Source organism: Mytilus galloprovincialis, chromosome 1, assembly GCF_965363235.1.
Source record: "Mytilus galloprovincialis chromosome 1, xbMytGall1.hap1.1, whole genome shotgun sequence".
NCBI classification, from domain to species: domain Eukaryota; kingdom Metazoa; phylum Mollusca; class Bivalvia; order Mytilida; family Mytilidae; genus Mytilus; species Mytilus galloprovincialis.
Genome location: NC_134838.1, coordinates 117,210,376 through 117,232,699, shown reverse-complemented (window position 1 = coordinate 117,232,699; position 22,324 = coordinate 117,210,376). Strand labels below are relative to the sequence as shown.

The following is a 22,324-nucleotide window of genomic DNA, read 5'->3' as shown; positions in this document are numbered from 1 at the left end:
CATCAGTAACAGCATATTAAAATTTGGGAAGCTTTGGTAGAACAGTTCATGCGTAAATGCACGGACACGACTGGAAACTCCATTTTTCAATCTTTCAAGAACCATTACTCCTGAACGGTAAAAGTCAAAATCGTCATTATTGAACTTGACCTTCTTATAGTTGTCAGTAATAACATATTAAAATAATAAAAGTTTTGGTTGAACGGTTCATGAGTTAATGCACGGACAACATTTGATTGCCGCCCGCCGTACATCCCCAATCAATAACCGACATTTTTGTCACAAAAATCCGGTTAAAAATTGAGTAATCATGAAAAAATACGATAACATCAAGGTCACATGATTAAATTATGTCTATGAACTGATAGACAAAACACTGTCAGCCAATCAGAAGACATGTTACATCCAAAATTAAATTATAACAGTATACAAAACACAACTTAGAAAACTAAAGACTGAGCAACACATTTCTTGTCAATATGAGTTTTAAAAATTGATTACCTATAGAAATGATATTATCAAAGATGCCAATGTTAGTATACAGTGAAAAAACAAATCTGGGACAACAGCATGCCTGCAGCTCTTCACTCATTCAGTTTTTGGTAGGGTTAGAGCTATTTTCCTAATGCATGTTATTTATAGGTATATAGGTTTTGTTGGCTTGATTGCTATGTTTATCTAAATGTTAGCCCAAGTATCCAATAACAGTATACAAGCAGAAGCCATGCCTTTGAATTGATTGTAGATGTCAATCTTAATTACAATGCTTGAACAAACATTTATGCAAACAAAGCAAGCAAGCCAACCAAACCTTTAAAATACATGCATCAGAAAAAATAGCTCTAATGTTCATGATGTTGCTCAGTCTTAAGTTTGCTATGTTGTGTTTTATGAACTATTGTTTGTTGGTATTTTTTGGCTTTTTCAGCAATGGCATTGTCAGTTTATAGTCAAGTTATGAGTTTGAATATCCCCCTGGTAACTTAACCTCTGTTTTGTGTGATATACCTCCAGCAAGAGTTTGTTGAAGTTGGTGAAAAAAAAATCTAAATAGGGTGCTTTATTTTAACAGAGGTTTCACTTTGCAACAACATGTCAACATACTCAGTGAAAAGGAAACTACAGAATTGATAAGCTATTGTACTTAGACTTCCAAACTAAAGTATCTTTCAAATTCTTTTATTCAACATATGAGTTTTAATGTTTCTAAGCATTCATAGGGGGTCTCATTGGGGGTTCTGATCCCGGATCCCACTTACTGTTTTGTCAAATTCCCACATCCCGCTTACACTATGTACGTGAGCAATTCCAATTTTTTGGTAGACATCATTTCCCGTTTTCACAGCACAATAATTTGACTTTCACATGTCTAGCTTACAAAGAAATTGGCAATCCTGCGTCACGCTTAGACCCCAATGAAACCTGCTGGGTTTAAAATGTTTTGGGGGTCCAGTCAGCTAAGTGGTTGAGAGTTAAAACCCAGCACCAGCAAGGTGCTTTATACTTCAATCTTTATTGATTCGGATTGGGAGTTTTCCAACCGACGGTCAATGGCCAGTGGCGGATCCAGAACTTTCCCTAAGGGGGGCCCGCTGACTGACCTAAGGGGGGCCCGCTCCAGTCATGCTGCAGTGATTCCCTATATAATCAACCAAATTTTTCCCACGTATGGTGGTTTTCTCCACGCACTTCAGCTTCCTTCACCAGTAATAACTGGCTAACTGGCAGTCTCAATATAGCCAAAAGTGTAGTCCAAATAATTATGATCCAGTAATGCTTCAATGCATAAACATAAAATAGCATTTTAAGATGTCTTAATTATTTTGACTACCAATAAGGCTGAAAGTGGTGCTAAACACCAAAGATTAATCAATCATGAATCAAATGTTTGGATTTCAGCTTTGATGAAAGTAGTCAGTAATGCACTTTTAATAGATATTTTTACAGCATTAACCTGTTTTGATTTTTATTCACTATCTTTATACTCGAGACATCTGTTCTTGTGTCAAGTTATCTTTAAAATTATGTTGTTTTGACTGTACATGACATAATATATTTTTATTACGTTATCAATTATTATGTTCATGTGTTTATATTGTTGTGTAACTGTTTACTGAATATCGACTTTAAATAAAACTTTAAATTAGGCTTACTTGTAAAATGCATTTTCCAAACCACCTATGATCCCATCACTAACAAACTTTAAACACGTCTTTTTTCTTATTGACGCTTTTGTAAAATGATTACGATCTCCATCTTCATCTTCCGGGTGCCCCATTGTCTCAGTTCAGAAACTGGACTTTGTATATCGTGAATTACTGATGACATTTCATTTGTTTATAGTTATAAGTCTACATGTCGTCTTGTGAGATCTACATGCATGTCATTGTATGCACCGGTGAATATGGAAATTCCTCCAAACTGAAACGAAAGACCGCCCTTGGACCACGCCCCCTTTATATATGGCGCATAATTTGAACAGCCATTAACAAAATATTTCTGTCAAAAAAAAAAAACAAATTTCATTTGCGAAAATAACAATTATTTATGACAAATAGAAAGTTTCATAGTTTTAATATATTTTTTTTGCAACAGTTCCTGAAAATATTTGTAATGATGTAACAGGCATTGAGTTGAGGAAAGGTCTAATTTAAGGACCTCCCTTTTTCGTTATCCAATTATATATTTGTCTTTAAAAAATATATATATAAATAGAACATTTATTTTTTCCAAATATATCTGATAATGAACAGTAAATTTCCAACTTATTCATAATTATTTCTTTCTCTAGCATTACACTTTGATGTTATTTCTTTAAATCTTTATTCATTTTATTTTTTTACTATTTTGTTTTCTATTCTTATACTTTATACTTTTTTCTCATTATTCTCTTCTCATAATGTTTAAGCACCTCATTATTCTGTATTCTTTATTTTTTGGGGTCCATTTTTCTCTATTCTTTATATTCACTTTTGCCTATTGTCCGCTATAATTTCTGTAAACCCTGATCTATATCCTCATAGGCATAATGATCAAGTTGTAAACTATTTGCAGATAGCTATATATTTTAGAAGATAGAAGACGTGGATGATTGGAACATAGTATGCAGATATCTTATGTTCTGACGTTTCCGTTGGTCCTATATCCATTGTCCTCGACTTCATCGTTCAGCGACTCACTGCTTGGGGGAAAAAATTGTCACATGAAATTCTCAATTATAATGAGCGATGGGATAAGGCAGCAACCATTTGATTTTCTGGGGGGGGGCTATGGTTTTTTTTTCTGTGCAAATCTATTTTTTTCGCGACAAGTCGAAAACAATTTTTTTCTTTCAATTTTAGTATTACATATAGTGGCAGCTGAGGGTGAAACAAACAATTTTTTTTCTCAGAATCAAAAACAAATTATTTTTTTCTCCAAAAACTGGAAACAAACTTTTTTTTCAAAAAAAACCATAGCCCCCCCCCCCCCCCCCCCCCCCCCCCGAAAATCAAATGGTTGCTGCCTAACTGGCTGCTTTTATTGTAATGTCTATACCTGTCAGTCAGATAGATTGAATCTGACCTCTACCTCATTTCATTGATTGGTGATCAAGGTTAAAAGTTACATGATTAGGTCAGTTTCTTATGTAAGCAGTAGGTCAACTATGTGTGATGTATCGAATGATTGTAAGGGGTACATGTCAGCCTGGCAGGTTTCATATGACCGTGGGTTCATTAGGCAATGTTATGTTTTTGTGTTATGGTATTTTTTTTTTTTTTAAACTTTTAGCAGGAAGTCAACTTTATTTTGTGAATGTAATGCTTGTTAGGTGTACATGTCTGTCTGGCAGGTATCATCCGACCCTGAACTCATTTCCATGGTTCATCAGTCAATCTTTATTTGTTTCTGTTTTTTTTCTTCAATAACCATAAGCAATAGGTCAACTATATTAGGTGTGTGGGATACTTGTAAGGTGTACATTAATGTCTGAAAGGATTTTTCTGACCAAGATTCGACCTCATTGTCATGGATCTTTAAAAAAATAAAGTTTATGTTATGCTTGAAGAAAAACCTTTATAATTAAGACTTTCAACTTGAAATCAATAGCCAGTAAAGCAGGCAAGATATTTCAGCGTATGCACTCTTGTGGAGATTTAATATATACCTACAAAGATTTACAAATTTACATTACAGGACAAAACTAAACGGATTGTCAGATTTTACATTACAGGACAAAACTAAACGGATTGTCAGATTTTTCTAAAATTAACATCGATAATAAACCTTGACCTGCTGATCTTTTTAATCTTCCAGATTTGCTGTAACTGCTTTAGTTTTTGAGTTATAAGCCCCCAAAACCAGCATTTTATCCCATGTTCTATTTTAAAAGCATTGACCATGTCTGATGATGGATCAAATCCCAGTATATAATTTATGATGTTGAAAAATACATGATTGACATATCAAAAGGACTTATCAATATATGGCTCAGGGCTTTTTTTTCGGAGATGACTTTTTTACCAAGTGTATGCCAAGTAATGACTCACATGGCCTTTTAGGCAAGATGAGCTAAAAAGGTTAAATTTTTCATGAATTCATATGCCTTTCCCACTAACTTAAATTCAACCATTTAAAAAAAATATATTTCGGCTATTTGCTCCCATTTATTAATATTTGTTTGTATGCATTAAACCTTATTTTATTCTCCGTTTCAGAATATTATTTTTTTATTTGCACAAAATTAGTTCTGGTGTAATTACAATTTGAATGTGCAAATATTCTTGGGGTGACAATATTTTACTAACCACACGAATAAGATGTTACTGGACAATGCAGTTGTCTATTGGATAGCAGAGCTACTTTGTTCATCTATTTAGCTCAACAAATTTACGTTCATCACTCATCGACTTAAACTGATGAGACAACAGCACCACAAACACCAACCAGTAACAATTTGATGTTGTTTTTTTTTTTATTTACCTTCGATATTTGTTGATAGTCCTAAATATAAAGCTTTATTACAACTGTCACAAAAAACATTAACCAAGAAATCTAAACATTGACCAATGAACCATGAAAATGAGGTCAAGGTCAGATGAACCATGCCAGGCAGACATTAACAGCTAACAATTCTTCCATACAACAAATATAGTTGATCTATTGCTTACAGTGGCGGATCCAGAAATTTTCACAAGTGGGGGCCCACTGACTGACCTAAGTCGGGGGCCCGCTCCAGTCACACTTCAGTGATTCCCTATATAAGCAACCAAATTTTTTCCAAAAAAGGGCCCCCCCCCCTAAATCCGCCTCTGGCTTATAGTTTGAATGAACAGCTGGGGCAAATTTGGACACAATATCCAAGCTTGATATTGTCTGAATTTGGATTGTGATCAAATTTGTGACATAGTAAAGATTTCTGACACAAAATAAATGTCAATATCTTACAAACATATTGCACAATACTGTGCAATTAAAGATTCTTGAAATTTTTTTCAAATTTGAAATAAGAAAATTTTGAAAATAAAATTGGAACCCCCGAACTTTTTGAATCTCCCTTTTAGCAATTACCCCACACTCAAACCCAGCATTTCTTTTGTAGTATGGAACCTTGTAGTACAATTTCAGATAGATCAATACTCTTGAACACGAGTTATTGTCTGGAAACCAGAGAAATGCTTGTTTTTGACTCTTAATTCCAAAACTGTTAGCACCATAACCGTTACCCACAAAATGAATCCAAACCTTCTACTTCTGGTATAATTTCAGAGCAATTGAAATACTTATGAACAAGTAATTATCCTGAAAGTAGAAAAATGCTTGTTTTGGGCCCCTAATTCCTGAACAGTTAAAACCATCATCCCTAAAATCAATCCTAACCTCCTTCGTCTGTGTCACTAAAACTAAAGTTATTGTCCGGAAACCAAATGCGTCTTCGGACATCAACGACATCATACCATTATATGATCCCAAACATTTTTTTGTGGTTGTATAAAAACAGACCAACACAGAAAAACTTAACACTGAGCAATGAACTGTGAAAATGAGGTCAAGGGAAAATAAAACCTGTACGACTAACCTATAGATCATAAAATATTTCCATACACTAAATATAGTTGACCTATTGCATATACATGTAGTATTAGAAAAAAAGACCAAAACTCAAAATCTTAAGTATAACCACTGAACCATAAAAATGAGGTCAAGGTCAGATGACACTTGCTAGTTGGACATGTACACCTTAGTCCTTCCATACACCGAATATACAAGACCTATTGCTTATAGTATCTGAGATATGGACTTAACCTTGTTCACTGATCCATAAAATGAGGTTGAGGTCAAGTGACAACTGTCTGACAGACATGAGGACCTTGCAAGGTACACACATACCAAATACAGTTATCCTATTAATTATAATCAGAGAGAATTTTAACATTACAAAAAATCTTTTTTTCAAGTAGTCACTGAACCATGAAAATGAGGTCAAGGACATTGAAAATGTGACTCACTGAAACTTCGTAACATGAGGCATCTATATACAAAGTATGAAGCATCTAGGTCTTCCTCTTTCTAAAATATATCCCTTATAAGAAGTTAGCTAAAGCCACCGTTGCTGCTGCCGCCGGATCAAAATGCACATGTCGAGCTTTCTGAGACAAAAGTCATGGTGCCTCCATGCAACCGTCAAATTCTTGTGAAACCCCTCCAGTCACAATTTTCTCAATAATTAAAATGTCTAAATCTACAGTAGAAGAGGATTTATACTGGGTTGAGGAAATATCTGAACATGCCAAGCTTTTGTTTCTACAATGTTTCTTCAGTCTGTTGTTTTTTGTTTTAAATTAACATACACGAAGCATGTGAAGAACATGACAAAAAAACCCTCTCAAACAAGTGATAGTGTCCCAGTCACATTTTCTTTAAGGTGTGCGATTGTATGGTGTTGGAAGGCATAATTGACACTTTAAGATGAATGTTACAATGAAAGTGTTTTTCCATTGCTTTCTCTCTTGCCAATTACGACACTTCTTCACTCTACTCTTTCAGTTTGTTTATTGCAGGTGTTATAGAATCTTATTGAACTGTTATCCCTATTCATTCATTATTTCCAGCAAAACTACATAGTTAAATCTAGAGCTACCAAATGGTTGTCTATATATTTTTGTTTTTGTTTTCCATAAGATTGTTAAGAAACATTTTATAACAGTATCTAGAACTACCATTGTCTTTTATTTGTGATGTATTAATATCAGGAGATTGTTAGGAAATTTATAACAGTGTCTAGAGCTACTAAATGATTGTCTATATATTTTTGTTTCTGTTGTTTTCCACAAGATTGATAGGAAAGAATTTATAACAGTATCTAGAACTACTGTTGACTATTTTTTGTTTCTGTATTAAAATTCAATGCCAGTATTTAACAAGATTTGTTTCCTTCTGTAATCTATTGATATTACTCAGCATCAGTGCAAAGATTGACGATGATTATCATCCACCAAAAAATTCTCTCTCAAACCTATGATGAGGGTGGTCTGGGTCATACAGTGAAGTGTGAACTTTTTTCAGTGTTGAAACAGATGTTCTTCTGTTCATCTTTATTTTAATAAATTGTCAAGCTTACAATGTTACAAGTCGTACAATCACAACATTTGTGGGTGTCTTTTTATACATTCTTATATAGATTAGACCGGTGGTTTTCCTGTTTGAATGATCTTATACTAGTAATTTTTGGAGCCCTTTATAGCTTACTGTTCGGTATAAACCAAAGCTCCCTGTCGAAGGCTGTAACTTGACCTATAATGGTTTACTTTTATAAATAGTTACTAGAATGGAGAGTTGTCTCATTGGCACTTATACCACATCTTCCTATATCTATTCTCTACATGCAACAACTCTGAATAGCAAACTTGCATAAAGTTTAAGACAGCAAAATCAGCAGATCAATGAAGTTTAAGGAAGGTAATAAATAAGGCATGATGTAACACACTGTGCAAATAATAGAAAGGTCAAGGTATCCATGTCCTAATACTAAAATCGCACATGTTCTTACATTTAAGTTTCCTGCATATTCCTGAGTTAGCAATAATAATTCTTAAAAGTCTTCCATACTTTGTAATCGTATATTATAAGGAACAGCAGTTTCATGATCATAGGTGAAATACCCTATTGCCATTGCTGTACCAAGTCAGGAATGTGACAGTTGTTATCAATTTGTTTGTTGTGTTTGAGCTTTTGATTTTGCCATTTGGTTGGGGACTTTTGTTTAGAATTATCCTAGAAGCTCTGGATTTTATTTTACTTCTTAAATGGACATATTATTTTTATCAAGTATATCATCACTACTTTAAAGATGGCACTAAAATCAATAGCAAATTAGTACATTTACATATTTTTTTTTTATTTTAAAGCATGCACAATAAAAGATGTATTTACAACAGCACTAATGATCTACAGACTGTATTGTGTTGAGACCCAGTGTTAAAATTTGACACCTTACAATTAACCAGTTAAAAAAAATCCCAGAATTATGAACACTTCCTGTGCAGAAATACCATCAATAACACGTCACTTAACACAACGTACAAAATATACAATAGTAAAAATTAAAAACGGGGAAAAAAATATTTAAAAAAATAAAATACTCACTGCAAAAATTTAAATAACAAATATATGTATAGATCACAGACAAATAATAAAAAAAAAAAACAAGAACTGAGTACCCAAACATTCCACAAAATAATTGCTTCTGTGAAACTTTTATCTATGATGACACTGAAGTATTTACAAACTTTTAAACAGTTTTACTTTAATTGACATTTTTTTGGATAGGTACTAATGAAGAACTGTAATCAGATATCCCCTAAAAAATTATAAACAAAATCTTTCCTCCTGGACAAACATAAATGCATATGTTATGCTAAATAATTAAGATTAAATTGGACCATTTTTTCTCCCAAACTTACTTCAATACACTGCTGATGCAATTATAATGTGAAATGCTCAAATGCTAGTTTTCTCCTACCAACCCTTACTAGGTCATGATCTTGCCCTTTCACCTTTAAGTAGGTCAATGTGACAAATATCACAGCAATTTGTCACAGCTCAAGTCGTGTTGATTCACTGGTAATGCTCTCCCAAAATTATTTAATCAAGAAACTATCTGACCTCTATATTAATATGAATAGCTTCTTAGTGCTATATCAGGGTTAACTTACAAAGCTAAATATTTGTTTGAAAAAAAAACCTATGCTGAAAAATCAACATAAAGTAATTGAAGTGTTTCTAATCTGTCAAACCTTTTCTGAAAGTGTAGTAATAAAATCAGAAATTTGCATCCCTAATCTTCATAATCTGGATAATTTTTAATATTATACCTTAACTGTAATGACTGTTTTACAAACATAAAGTCTGTTATCAATTAACTTTATGGTTCAAGGTTCAAAGACTTATCTAACAATTTATGTCACATTACTGAAAGGATAAGATAGTTGTTTGAAAAATTACTAAATTCAGCACAAACAAACCATCATTTCATGAACAGCTACCAGTTGTTTAAAATATATCAAGTATTTTATAAACAGTATGTTATAATATGAAAAGTACAACTATGGTCATAAAAGAAACATGTATAATCCATATTATCAAGTATTTTATTTCAAAATCTTATATATTTCCTATATCTACTTTAAGTGTAGTCATAAAATCAAACAAGGATGTCAAAAATTCTAGAAAAGTAAAGATATTAAATAACTTTCATACTGTTTTTAATGTAAATAACCATTAATATTGATGTTTCATATTATATACTTTACTTTTTAAACCCTAGTTAAACCCTGCTACACTAAGAAGCTAACATTCCTAAGTAAATGACAAAATACAATAAATGTCTTGAACCATCATGTTTCCAGAAACATTGCACAAGTGTTATTTCATTAAATTTATTATTCAATGTTTGTCAAGTGTGTTTTCTATAAACAAACCATCCACTTTCATTATGTTTCCATTTAAAAAGGTTTCTCCTTATCTCCATGTTACCATTTTACTTTTGACTGATACGTCATCCCATATTTCTGAACGACACTTGTGAATGTCTGAAAACACTGAATAGTATTCAAATTGAGTAACAACTATAAACAGGTGTTGCTAACAAAACAGTAGTTTGACATACATACACTGCAAAGTGATGTTATACAATACAAAGTCTGAGAAAGCATGCAATTTATCTAAACAATCCTGTAGGATGTCCGTGGTATTAATGATATATATGTAACGCGAGCCCTCCCAGTGACGCGACCCACCCATTACGCGAGATGTGTAAAATTTGGAGCTGCAGCCACAGCATTATTAGAAGGAAATTAAAAATTCCCTACGTGTTACAATGCTGTGTATTGCAGAGGCCCCCCTACGCGTTGGCCCTCCCCTTCGCGATGCCAACCCCATGTGTGTTGACCCATGGTGCTGTGGGATATTCCCTGGCAGCACTTACCCTTAACCCCATGACCTGAAAAGAAAAGAAAACATAAAATTAGTAAGGTTATTTCTAACAGATAAAATGCATCCTAATTAACTTTTTTTTGTCTTTTTTTATGCAAGTGTTTGTATAAAGCCATTCATAGCTACACACATTTTTACAACTATTTGTTATTTTTGTTGTCAATGGTGAGGTGCACTTTGATCAAGGTTAAACATTTGACAATTTGAACAATTTTTTAGTACATTGGTCATGGATATGTAATAATTTTCATGGGTGTTATAAAATAACTTGAGTTTTGAATTCTGATCATTATACGAATACAACTAAATCATTTCATCTTCAATAGATGATCTAGTATTGTTTTTAATCATATCAGAATAATCAAATGAATTTTTACAAAAAAAACCCATGAAATTAAACATGAAGTTTTCCTTAATTCACTAAAATTTGTGTCCACAAAAATAAATGAATCCACACTATTCAACTTGCAACTGAAATGAAGGGATACTAATAAAATACTAAAGGTCTTGTTGACGTTCATACAAATGACAAAATCAAATCACAAAACTAAAGACTTACTGATGCCTCACATATAGGCGTGCTTTGTTCATACCTGAACATTATTGAGTACAATGGTCTCAGGTTGGGAAACAGTTTTCATAGGCAATAGCTTGAGTTTTGAGTTCTGATCATTATACGAATACAACTATTCATTTCATTACATGATCTAGTTTTATTTCTTTAATCACATCAGAATAATAACAAATGATTTACCCAAAAATATTTGTGATGAATGCTACATCTAAAATATCAATCATACATAACAAGGTTATTTTGAAATAGATCTATAAATCATAAAAGTTAGAATTGGTGGTGAAAAACCAGTCAAAAAGAAAAGAATCATCCAGGGTTTTTTGAAGGTAAACTTAAAGGAAGATAAAAATGGGTACTCTTTATTGGATTCAGATCATGGTATAGTTCTGATCACATCAACGATCATCTAATACATGATTTAATAATCATTTCTGAATCCTATAAACCAATATGATTCAAATGTTAGTTTTACATATTCTAGTGTAAATAAAGCATTCATATGCTGCTTACATTATCAAATAATTTATGAATCTGATTCGTGATAATATACACTGCTCAATTATCTGACAATGATTTTGTGAATAATTCACTTCTATTACAGATTTCAAAATCATTACTGAATCCTATTCCAATATACTTCTAAAGCTTTTAGTTAGTGTAAACTATTTACAGCTCCCTCCTCTATTAGAGTACTATTTTTACTTGGGTTATCTTATGACATCTGATATAATCATGAAGGGCAAAACCAGAAAATAACAATGGACGTACTATGCATGCACAAGAATATCACACATTTTTCTCCTTTTTTGGTTGCATAATTAGATCAGACATTTCAAAATGTACAAATGCTAAAAGTTGAGGAAATCTAAAATTGGATTCAGATCATGGTATAGTTCTGATCACGTCAAATAACGATCATCTAATACATGATTTAATAATCATTTCTAAATCCATTAATGTAGTAAATTACTTTCTTGTTTTGTTATTACGTTTAATTGAATAAACAGAAGTATTAATGTTTTATATGCAGCCTAATTGTTAAAGTGGTAAATAATTCACAATATCAAATTCGTAACAATATGCATACTTTACTGAGTATGTGCATAAACATTGTTTTATTACAAAATAAGAATGTGTCCATAATACATAGATGCCCCACTCACACTATCATTTTCTATGTTCAGTGGACCATGAAATTGGGATAAAAACTCTCATTTGGCATTAAAATTAGAAAGATTGTATCATAGGGAACATGTGAACTAAGTTTCAAGTTGTTCAGAAAAAAGTACATTGACCCAAATCTTTAACCTGAAGCAGGACAGACATACAGAACAGAAAACATAATGCCCCTCTTCTATCTTAGGTATGGCACAAAAATAGAAAACATTGCATCAAATTTAAAACAGAACCCAAAATTAGACATGACCAAGTTCAACTACACAACATTTTGTGAATAGTTCACCAATATCCAGATTAAGACAATAAGACCTTCAGTACGTACCTTCAATATGTCTATTCAGCATAAAACCTGTAGGAGTTGAAGGGACTTGCCGATATACTCCTAAAGCTGCCAGTGAAGTGTAAACTACCTACTGCCTCCCTGTCTTATTACAGGGTACTTTTTTTTTAGTTACACAGAAAAATCAGACATTTCAGAATGTAAAAATGCTTCAAGTAAAGAAAAATCTATATTTGGATTCAGATCATGGTATAGTTCTGATCACGTCAAATAACGATCATCTAATACATGATTTAATAATCATTTCTAAATCCAATTAACAACTTATAGTTTTAATGTATTTGTATTTCTTTTTAATGTGAAAGAACCTACCCATTTTTGTATAAGTGTACTGGTTCATTTAATCTGTTTTGATCCTACTTACTTTTGGAAGTCTTGAGTCACACTCCATATTGAACGGCTAGCCTCTCACGGAGTGGCTGAGGAAACTGATCAGAAAACTTTGTCCAGTTTTCTTCTCCCACTTGATTCTTAAAACCATGTAAAATCTACCAACAAAAAAATACTATTACCTTATTTGTACCAATATTTCCATCAATCTTTATTTCTGAAATGTTTTTCTGCTGTTTATTTGAAGTTGTGTTATCAATAGCAAACTGTACACATTTTAAGGACTAAAAGGAACAGAGTGTAAAAGGGAAGCTACTGAAAAATATTTATTTTCATTTCTATGAAAAGCAGTCACCATCTTTTCTGAAAAAAACACTGATATAAGCTTGTCATATCAGGTCAATTTTAGCTGTACTTACACTTGTCTAGTACAACATGTATAGTAGAAGAAAAATCTATGCTTGGATTCAGATCATGGTATAGTTTTGATCAGGTCACATAATGATCATCTAATACATGATTTAATAATCATTTCTGAATCATATGGACCTATATATGTATCATAAAGTGGTTGCTTTCTCATTCAAATATACCGTTAGCCCTGATTTATCTATTTACATTCTTATGCAACTAAATTTTTATTTCAATACATTTTCCATAATGTGAATTTACATTGTAGAAGATTTATTTAATTTCATATTAAAATATAGATTACACTTTACACTCTTAGTTGAAACTATACCTTATAAAACATTTCCTTCAGATCAGCTTTTGGTTGTGACCAAGAAGCAACTGCATCACAGAAAAATATAAAGTCTTGAATAACTCCACCTGGATTCACATTGATCATCTGACAAACACCTCGGAAAGCTGAATCCTTTTCCTCATTATCACGAATGTTTCTTAAAGAACTACACCTAAAATCCAGTCAAAAAATAAATGATGTGTGTTCTTTGTGTAAGAGATAAAATATCAAATTGAAAGATAATTAATAATAATGATGAATATGAGAAATCTAATAAATAAAATTAAACATGTTTTGATAAATAAATGGTTAATTTGACAACACTACAGTAGTGCAGAAATGTACAAGTGATATGCCATAACACTTCCATGCTTCCTCACCAAATACATAAAATACTAGACAATCACAAATTACATACCACATTTATAAGGCTTAATCATTTTTAGTAAAGCGAATTTTTCCATATGACAATTAATTTCTGTTGACTGTACATACATATTGTGAGCTAAGCAGAAGCAAATGGGACATTGAAAAAATTTCCTAGTTTTATGGTAAAATTATTTAAACACAAATTTTAAATATTCCCTCCCACATGAAATGTTTGCCCCCTCACCCTCATAAAGTCTCCACTTGACCTTCCATTTGAAGTTTACAATAATAGAGAGTAAAGTTTATATCTGTAGTGTATGTTAATCAATAAAATAGCAATAAAATCTAATAATAAAACTTTTGTAAATTAAGCTCAAGCAGATTTTACATAACATGCCGAAACAGGGGTAAAACTTTAAAACACATAAATTCAATCTACTTTGGAGAATATAACATTTATCTAAAAGTATGAATATTGTAAATAAATATTGCAAATATGACTTAACATAATAAGAATAGAATGATTTGAAATCAATTTCATATTTTCTGTCCATTTTCTGCTGGATCAAATCCTATATGAAGATATATTTTTTTCTTTTTAAATCCAAATTTCAAAATATTATTTCCCCAAATTTGTGCAGAAAACAGACAGGACTGAAACTGATTGCAAAAGAGAAATAAATAAAAAGTTACACACCACTGCCGAATAAACTGCTGTAACATAGGAGCAACCTCTGGTGGGCAGACTAAACCAAGGCGACCAATTGTTATCGCTAAGAGTTGTCGTCGTCATAACAATACGAGGGCAATGAATAGGGAAGAAAAACAGAGAAGACAACAAATCAACAAAACGATACAAGCAAATAAAATATATTATAAAATATGTCAAGGTCAAATTTTCTGTCACCTAGGTCATATTGTGATACAATGTCAACTGTATGATAACGATTAAGTCTTTAACAATGCTGATAAACTAATTTTGTTTATATCTTTTTTGCAGAATTCATGATGGTCCCAAAAAAAAAACTTGATAGCACAAAAACTCAGAACTTGCATAGTTAAATCAGCTATATAAAGTTAACATGTCATATGTAAATGAATTAGGGACAGAAATTGAAAAATTTCTATTCAAATACTAACTTTAAAATAAGCCAGCCTTTGAATATGTAAATTTTAATTGGGATCTAACAAGTTTAAAATATCAACAAAATTTGGCAGTCTGTCATCTGTATGATTTCTACAAATATTAATTTCATACTAAGTGCAGTTATTATAAAGGATTATGTCTAGCTGTGTTTGTATTTATAATGTCATCTCTAAGTCAGAAATGGTGTAAATATTCTACAAAAATAAATAACAATACATAGAAAAAGTGTACATATAAATTTTTGAATACTGTACTTCTAATTAAAATGACACAAATAATGTACATATAAAAACCCTTCAGATGTTTCACTAAGGAAATAAAATCTTACAAGAAAATTGGGGAAAATCTAAGGAGATTTCAATTTTTAAAAAAATAGACGAATATTTTGAGAAATAGAAAAAAATTATCTTCAAAATTACACTTTTAGTTATATTTATGTATGCTATAATAACAATACATTGATCAAAGAGGAGATAACTTCTGAAGAATTTTGTTGATGTCTATAGTATCATATACCATTTACCAACAGCTATAAAGCCAAAGTTAATTCAACATCATTGAACATTCAGACACATTCCAGAAATAATAAACGTTAACAACAGATGTCACATTAGACAACACCGCCAAAATTCTACAGTTGCATTAACTTCTTATCTACCACAGGCGATCATACAGTTCACTACTACACACAGCTTATTAGTTAGCTACTGCAGCTGATTTGTAGGTTAACTACCACAGATATTTTGCAGTGTGATAATTTTTACAGCGGTGCAATTAAATATGAAATTATTAAGCAATTACTGTATAGAAATTAAAAATAAAAAATGCATTTAATTCACAATTGTTTGAATTTTTATATTTCTGATTTTGATCCAATTATGTACACTAATTAAGTCAATAAATATGTTGAAAAACGAAATTATTTGTCCACATGTCGTTATCTAACTCCGGTTCCTCGCTTACTATTTCCAATTAACTGATATCACTGGCGATTTAGAAGTAGCCTTCTAACTTCACTTTTTCTATACTAGACTGCTTAAAACCCTCAAACTCTTCATCTTCTTCCTCCGATTGGAAGAATGAAGCCCATTTAACGGCCATTGTTTCAATCGCATTTCGCAAACAAAAACATGTGTTAAAAGCAATGTATTTTAATGTAAACATATTACCTTTCAATGGAAAGGAATATACGAGTTGAAAGTTTATTCATTTGTAAAACCGAAGTTGATTGGTTCATTTCGGGATTCCCCTAGGTATTGTCCAATCTAAAGAGTTTTAACAGTGGTATATTTTACGGAAATATCCGTCAACACGACTGCGCATGCATTGTTTACAGCGGATAGATCAGTCACTGTGAATACACAGGTGATCTGGCAAGCGGATTTATCAGTCACTAAGAACTAAACGGTGTTAAGTACCGCGTATATATCCGTCAGTGGTAGATAAAGAGTTAAAAGAAAGAAAACTTATTTGATTCCATTTATAAACTCTTTCTAAATTGAAAATTAATGACTTTAAAATAATTTCTGAAATGTATCTGTGAACCATGTAGTTATAAATTGAAAGGAACCATTTCTTAACTTTAAAATAATACAATGTATTAAATATGTCTTCCAAAAATAATTTTCTTGCCCAATTGAATACAGGTTCCTTCAACAACAACTACAAAAGCTCAAACAAAATAATTTATTACGTAAATAAAATTAGACAATATATATGGTGAAAAATTCCCATCTTTTATGATTCACATTAACTGTGCACTGTGTTTTAAGCAGTTTTTCTTCAATAAAATTATGAACACAGGAAAAAATTACAAAAATGATTATGAGAATGCATGCATGAGGATCTTCAGTGAAGAAATTTTACCAATCTTTAATATTTTTTATCTTTCAGCAATGTTGATTCAAGAAATATTTGTCAGGTAAAAATTTACACAAGAATATTTTTATTTTATTTTAAACATTGTGTAAAAAGTTACCATTTTAATGATACGTACCTGTGTTTTCCAACAAAGTCTTTGGCGTGTTTGGTCTGTTTATAATATCTACAAGTGGACCTATCACCAAGGTAATGTATGGCTGCATCTCATTTCCTGTTCCATTAATTAAATTATTATTATTATTATTATTTGTTGATAGACCTGTAAAAAAAAATCCTACCATTACAAACTGCTTTTTAAGCAAAAACTTCCTGTTTTGAATTGGTATTTCTCTATAATTTAATTTTGAAAGTAACACGTCTTCTGATTGGCTGAAGTTGTTTTGTTTATCAGCTCATAGACATAATTCTGTCATGTGACCCTGACGTCATCAACATCTTTTGATGATTTCTCCGTTTAAAAATGGAATTTAGAATTAAATTTTAAGAAATGACTGTAATATTTTTTCTATCTATTTGAAATAACATAACATTTTTTATGTTATTTCTTCATACAGAAAAAATATTAAGTTATTCCTTAAATAAGTAAAATTCTCGAATCTTTAAATTTTGTGTGCATAAAAAATACACACACAGTAATCCCCTATATAAAACTGAAATTCCTGATTTATGTAAAGTATATATTATCTTCTTAACTAATCTCATACTTTTAATATGATAACTAATTTTATTAGCACCTATACCACATCATTTTATTTATGCTGTTGCATAATTCAGCACTATCAGATATTAGAAAGTATGCAGACCTCAGCCTTATTTCATAATGACCTTAAACTTGAAATTTTCTAGTTATTTTTTAAAAATATATATCGTACAATAAGATATATGTTTCACTAACATACCCATTTTAACTGATATCTCTCCAATCGACCATGTAGCATTGTTACACACAGATATAAACTCAGGATTTAAATTTTGTGCCAGGATTGGCATGAATTCCCCTATAAAAATAAAATAAAATACATTAAACAAAAAAATACTTGGTACTAATTACCAATAGTAAGTTTATTTGACTTATGTATACAAACATGAAAATTGAATACGAGAAGCTTACAGAAATTTTTTGCATTCTTTGTATGTGTCAATTTCAATAAAACATTTAAGTACATTTTTATAAAGATTCATATCAATCTTTACTTTGATGTTACTTTTATTCATAAACAGTTTTTTTTTTCTTCTTCTGAAGATGACTTCATGGCTCATTTATATGTTCGTGTTTACTTACCAATACAAGGTTTAACATGTTGAAAGCAAGCCTTTGTTAAATCTCCAAGTAGGGCAAATGAGCTCTGTCGTACTTCTGGCATAGGATCCTGTAAATTTAAGATTTTCTTTTCTTAGGACAAATTATTTCTAATGGAGTTTCTTTATAAAATTTTAAGTAACTTTTTCAGACAGTACGAATACCAATACAATCATTTATTACAATCATAAGGTATGAGAAGTCATCATCAAAAGCCAAAGTTATTACAATCATAAGGTATGAGAAGTCATCATCAAAAGCCAAAGTTATTACAATCATAAGTATGAGAAGTCATCATCAAAAGCCAAAGTTATTACAATCATAAGGTATGAGAAGTCATCATCAAAAGCCAAAGTTATTACAATCATAAGGTATGAGAAGTCATCATCAAAAGCCAAAGTTATTACAATCATAAGGTATGAGAAGTCATCATCAAAAGCCAAAGTTGTTACAATCATAAGGTATGAGAAGTCATCATCAAAAGCCAAAGTTATTACAATCATAAGGTATGAGAAGTCATCATCAAAAGCCAAAGTTATTACAATCATAAGGTATGAGAAGTCATCATCAAAAGCCAAAGTAGACCTTAAAAGATTGGTATATAAACATCCATCAGTAATTACCATACATTTCACATTCTCAAATGGAAATATGCTCAACAAAACAAAAAGTATATTGTTTCTAGGAAAGACGACTAGTCTTATTTCAGTCTACAGAAAAGTTATAGTGATTTCATATCTAGTTTGCTATGTTTTTACTTAAATGTATATGTATGGTTAAACACATTTTAATCAAGACAAATCAAAATATTTCGTGTACACCAAATCTCTTAATAGAGGAAATAAAGTTATATATATAGACCAAGCAAGAAATTTAGGAATCCATGCCCAAGTCAGATTTGTTATTTTTAAAATTCAATCTTTTGGAAATTAAAGTAGCTATTGGCTATTAAACATTTTTTTTTAATCTTGACAACAATCTTATTTCACTCACTTGCATGCATTGGTACAGTAGCTTCAAGATGTTACTATTAGCCACTAAGGAATCTATATGGTGTTCTAGTCCTTCAGCCAGTCCACTTAACAAGTCTAACGCCACTATCATGAAATCTTTATCTGGAGGATCTACTGAGTCTGGTTGGGTTTGGTTAGCCTGCAAGACACCATAACTGTGTCGCTACAAACAAAATCCTCCAATCTATATATACACATAAACTAACAACAGACCTTTACTGCTTACAATTGGTTTGAACAATTATTGATTTTATCTTTCTCTTTAATATCAGAAAAAAAATAGTGTGATTTTTAAAAAACTTAATATGTGCGAAATGATATCAAGAATATAAAAGGTAAAGCATGAAATGTAAAGATCTTGACAGCTTTTTCAGACAGTACGAATACTAACATGATTCATCCACCAGTCCATGTACGTCACATTGACATTATCATCATAAAATTTAGCCAAGATAATTTTTTTTCCAATCACAAATTTTCTGTATGCATTATGCAGGTTATTTCAATATCTAACTAATAACCCAACTCACAATCACAATCAAATGAATATTGCTGAATTCATAGCAAGTTCCTATGTTTACACTATAGAACTTGATCTTTTTATATTACAAAACTGAGTTACAGCAATGGAATTATACATTTATGCCAGCATAGTTCTGCTTATTTTTTGGTCTATATTCAAACTTTATTATTTGCATACTTGAAAAAAAATAAAGAAAGAGTAAAAAATTGATGTCTTACAAAATTTTGGTTCAATGTCTGTTCTACAAGTGACACACATCTTCTGTAGACTGGTTCACAGTAAGGCAGGAAACCAGACTGAAGAGCAGTAGCTACACTGGACAAACACTAAAACAGAAAACATACATGTCATATATCGATTAATATTTGTTCATTGGAACAAATGTAACAGTAGTACAGATAGGAACATTCCTGCAAACAGGTATCTAATATTTTGGATGATTTTGTAAAACTTTTTGATGTGACAAATAATATGAAGAAAATGTAAGGTAAAAGCGTTAAATGTAAAAGATCTTGACAGCTTTTTCAGACAGTACGAATACTAAAATGATTCATCCACCAGTCCATGTACGTCACATTGACATTATCATCATAAAAATTCATCAAGATCTTTTGCTTTCCAATCTCAAATTTTCTATTTCAGAAGCATTAAGGAAAAAATAGGGAAAGCTAAGCTAACATACTACTAAATGGACCATGGGCAAACCAATTTTCATTCAATTTGCCTTAAAGGGCTAATAAGCACATGTTACCAAAATTACTCAATTAAAAAAAATTCAAGCTATCTAAATGAATTTTTTGAGAAGTGTTCCTCTCTGAATGAGTGAGAAAGACATCTTTTGCTTCAGGCAACTATGAAAATTCGTTAACATTCACATTTAGGTGCTTTAAATACATTCATTTCTAATAAAAGTCATTTGTAAAATTACATACCTCCAACAAAGGAAACAAATCTTTGTCTTCATCCTTCAGAACATTCCATTTCTCTATGAGTGGTGGCATTAACATATTGACATACTCCTGAAAGTTATGAGAATATACCTTGTAAATATGCATTCTGGTATTAATGATATCTTAATGGCTTTATACTTTCTTTATGAAGACTCATCTTTTAAATTAAGAAACTAGATTGCAAAGCATCATAAATTGTGCATTATGGTATATGCATGTTTCATCCCATGTATTACTGGTTTTGTACTTCATGAAGTTTAATATTTGTGATGCATAAAATAGTTCATCAATGAAATTAAATTTGATTTTATTCTCTTTTAACATTTCAATAATATGAACTCCAATTCCAATGTGCACAGTATTTATTCATTACTCAAATGGTTTGTTTTGGTGAAAACAAATGCAAGCCAGATGATAGGAACAACTCTGTATCGCATGAAAAGGTTTGAAACATCATATTGTATTCAAATAAAAGGCAACCTTAAACTAAGACTATTGAAATGTATAATATTTACCTGTTTGTTAAGATGATGCCCTACAGAGTCTGCCAGAGTTCCTATAGCATCATATAATATCAGTAAGTTCTTGTGCTGTAAAACACAGGGAAATCAATGTAAGATAGTTAATAAGAAGAAGTATTTACCATTTCAAAGCTAACATTTTTTTAAAACCTCTTTTGATGAGTTTTGAATATTTTTCTTACTGAAAATTAATAATCATCTGCAATCTTTTTAAAATTTTATGTTGCTTTAATGTAGGAAAACACAAGAAAATATAAGAAATTTTTAAATGTAAAGATCTTGACAGCTTTTTCAGACAGTACGAATACGAAAATGATTCATCCATCAGTCATTTTTGTCACTTTGACATTATCATCATAAAAAATAGTCAAGATAATTTTATATTTATATTCTCTCTTAAATATTTCGGTTTAGCAGGTAATTTAAAATCTAATCAATAACATACCTAAATTTCTGTTTGTACTTTATAGAACTTTTATCGGTTTGTATTATAACGCTAAGCAATAGCAATGGCATTCAATAAGTGTGCCAGCTCCAGTATGGTTCAGATAGAGTTTTGTACTCACTCAAAGTTCATTATTCTAATACTCATATAAATATATTTAAAGAAAACTCAATGTAAGAATAGATTATGTCTTATGCATTGTAAAACTTGAAGACTTGTATGTTTAGTAAGGGTCGTGTTATTACAAAGAAGAAAACAGATTCATCTTTCATGCATTAATCATGAAACAGTTCAATGTGTCAAATATTTATCCAAGATATTTACCTGATATTTGTTGAATGCAAACACCAAAGTTTCCAGTATGAAGCCTAAATAGGGAACCAGTTCTGTACATGCCTCTTCCTCAAGGGTAGCAAATGCTGAGCAAGCAGCTTCCTGTACTCTCTTGTTAGCATCCAATACTCTCTTCAATAACTGGGGAAAAATATTTCAATGTATGATTTGTTTTGAAATGTTAACAAGATTGAAAAGATA

At 31.1% G+C, this 22,324-nt stretch overlaps 2 protein-coding genes across 9 annotated transcripts in view; both read right to left on the bottom strand.

Annotated features, from left to right (window-relative positions):
* LOC143053966 (patched domain-containing protein 3-like) overlaps positions 1-2,410 on the bottom strand; it is a 62,625-nt gene extending 60,215 nt beyond the window's left edge. The window contains exon 1 of one of the 2 annotated variants that reach the window (XM_076226797.1): positions 2,154-2,410. In XM_076226797.1, coding sequence (XP_076082912.1) covers positions 2,154-2,278 — 125 coding nt within the window. In that variant the 5' untranslated portion in view covers positions 2,279-2,410. The remainder of the gene's footprint in view (positions 1-2,153) is intronic. The other variant, XM_076226802.1, reaches the window with a different exon arrangement.
* A 5,946-nt stretch (positions 2,411-8,356) lies between these two features.
* Positions 8,357-22,324, bottom strand: part of LOC143053871 (transportin-1-like) — a 32,687-nt gene continuing 18,719 nt past the window's right edge. For 2 of the 7 annotated variants that reach the window (XM_076226665.1, XM_076226669.1), the window contains 12 exons: positions 22,115-22,264; positions 21,340-21,414; positions 20,807-20,893; positions 20,093-20,200; positions 19,332-19,514; positions 18,321-18,408; positions 17,938-18,036; positions 17,154-17,297; positions 14,708-14,783; positions 13,639-13,813; positions 12,931-13,054; positions 8,357-10,480 (listed from right to left, as the gene is read on the bottom strand). In XM_076226665.1, the coding sequence (XP_076082780.1) occupies positions 12,947-13,054; positions 13,639-13,813; positions 14,708-14,783; positions 17,154-17,297; positions 17,938-18,036; positions 18,321-18,408; positions 19,332-19,514; positions 20,093-20,200; positions 20,807-20,893; positions 21,340-21,414; positions 22,115-22,264 (1,293 nt within the window). In that variant the 3' untranslated portion in view covers positions 8,357-10,480; positions 12,931-12,946. The remainder of the gene's footprint in view (positions 10,481-12,930; positions 13,055-13,638; positions 13,814-14,707; positions 14,784-17,153; positions 17,298-17,937; positions 18,037-18,320; positions 18,409-19,331; positions 19,515-20,092; positions 20,201-20,806; positions 20,894-21,339; positions 21,415-22,114; positions 22,265-22,324) is intronic. The other 5 variants (XM_076226690.1, XM_076226703.1, XM_076226676.1 and 2 more) reach the window with 3 other exon arrangements.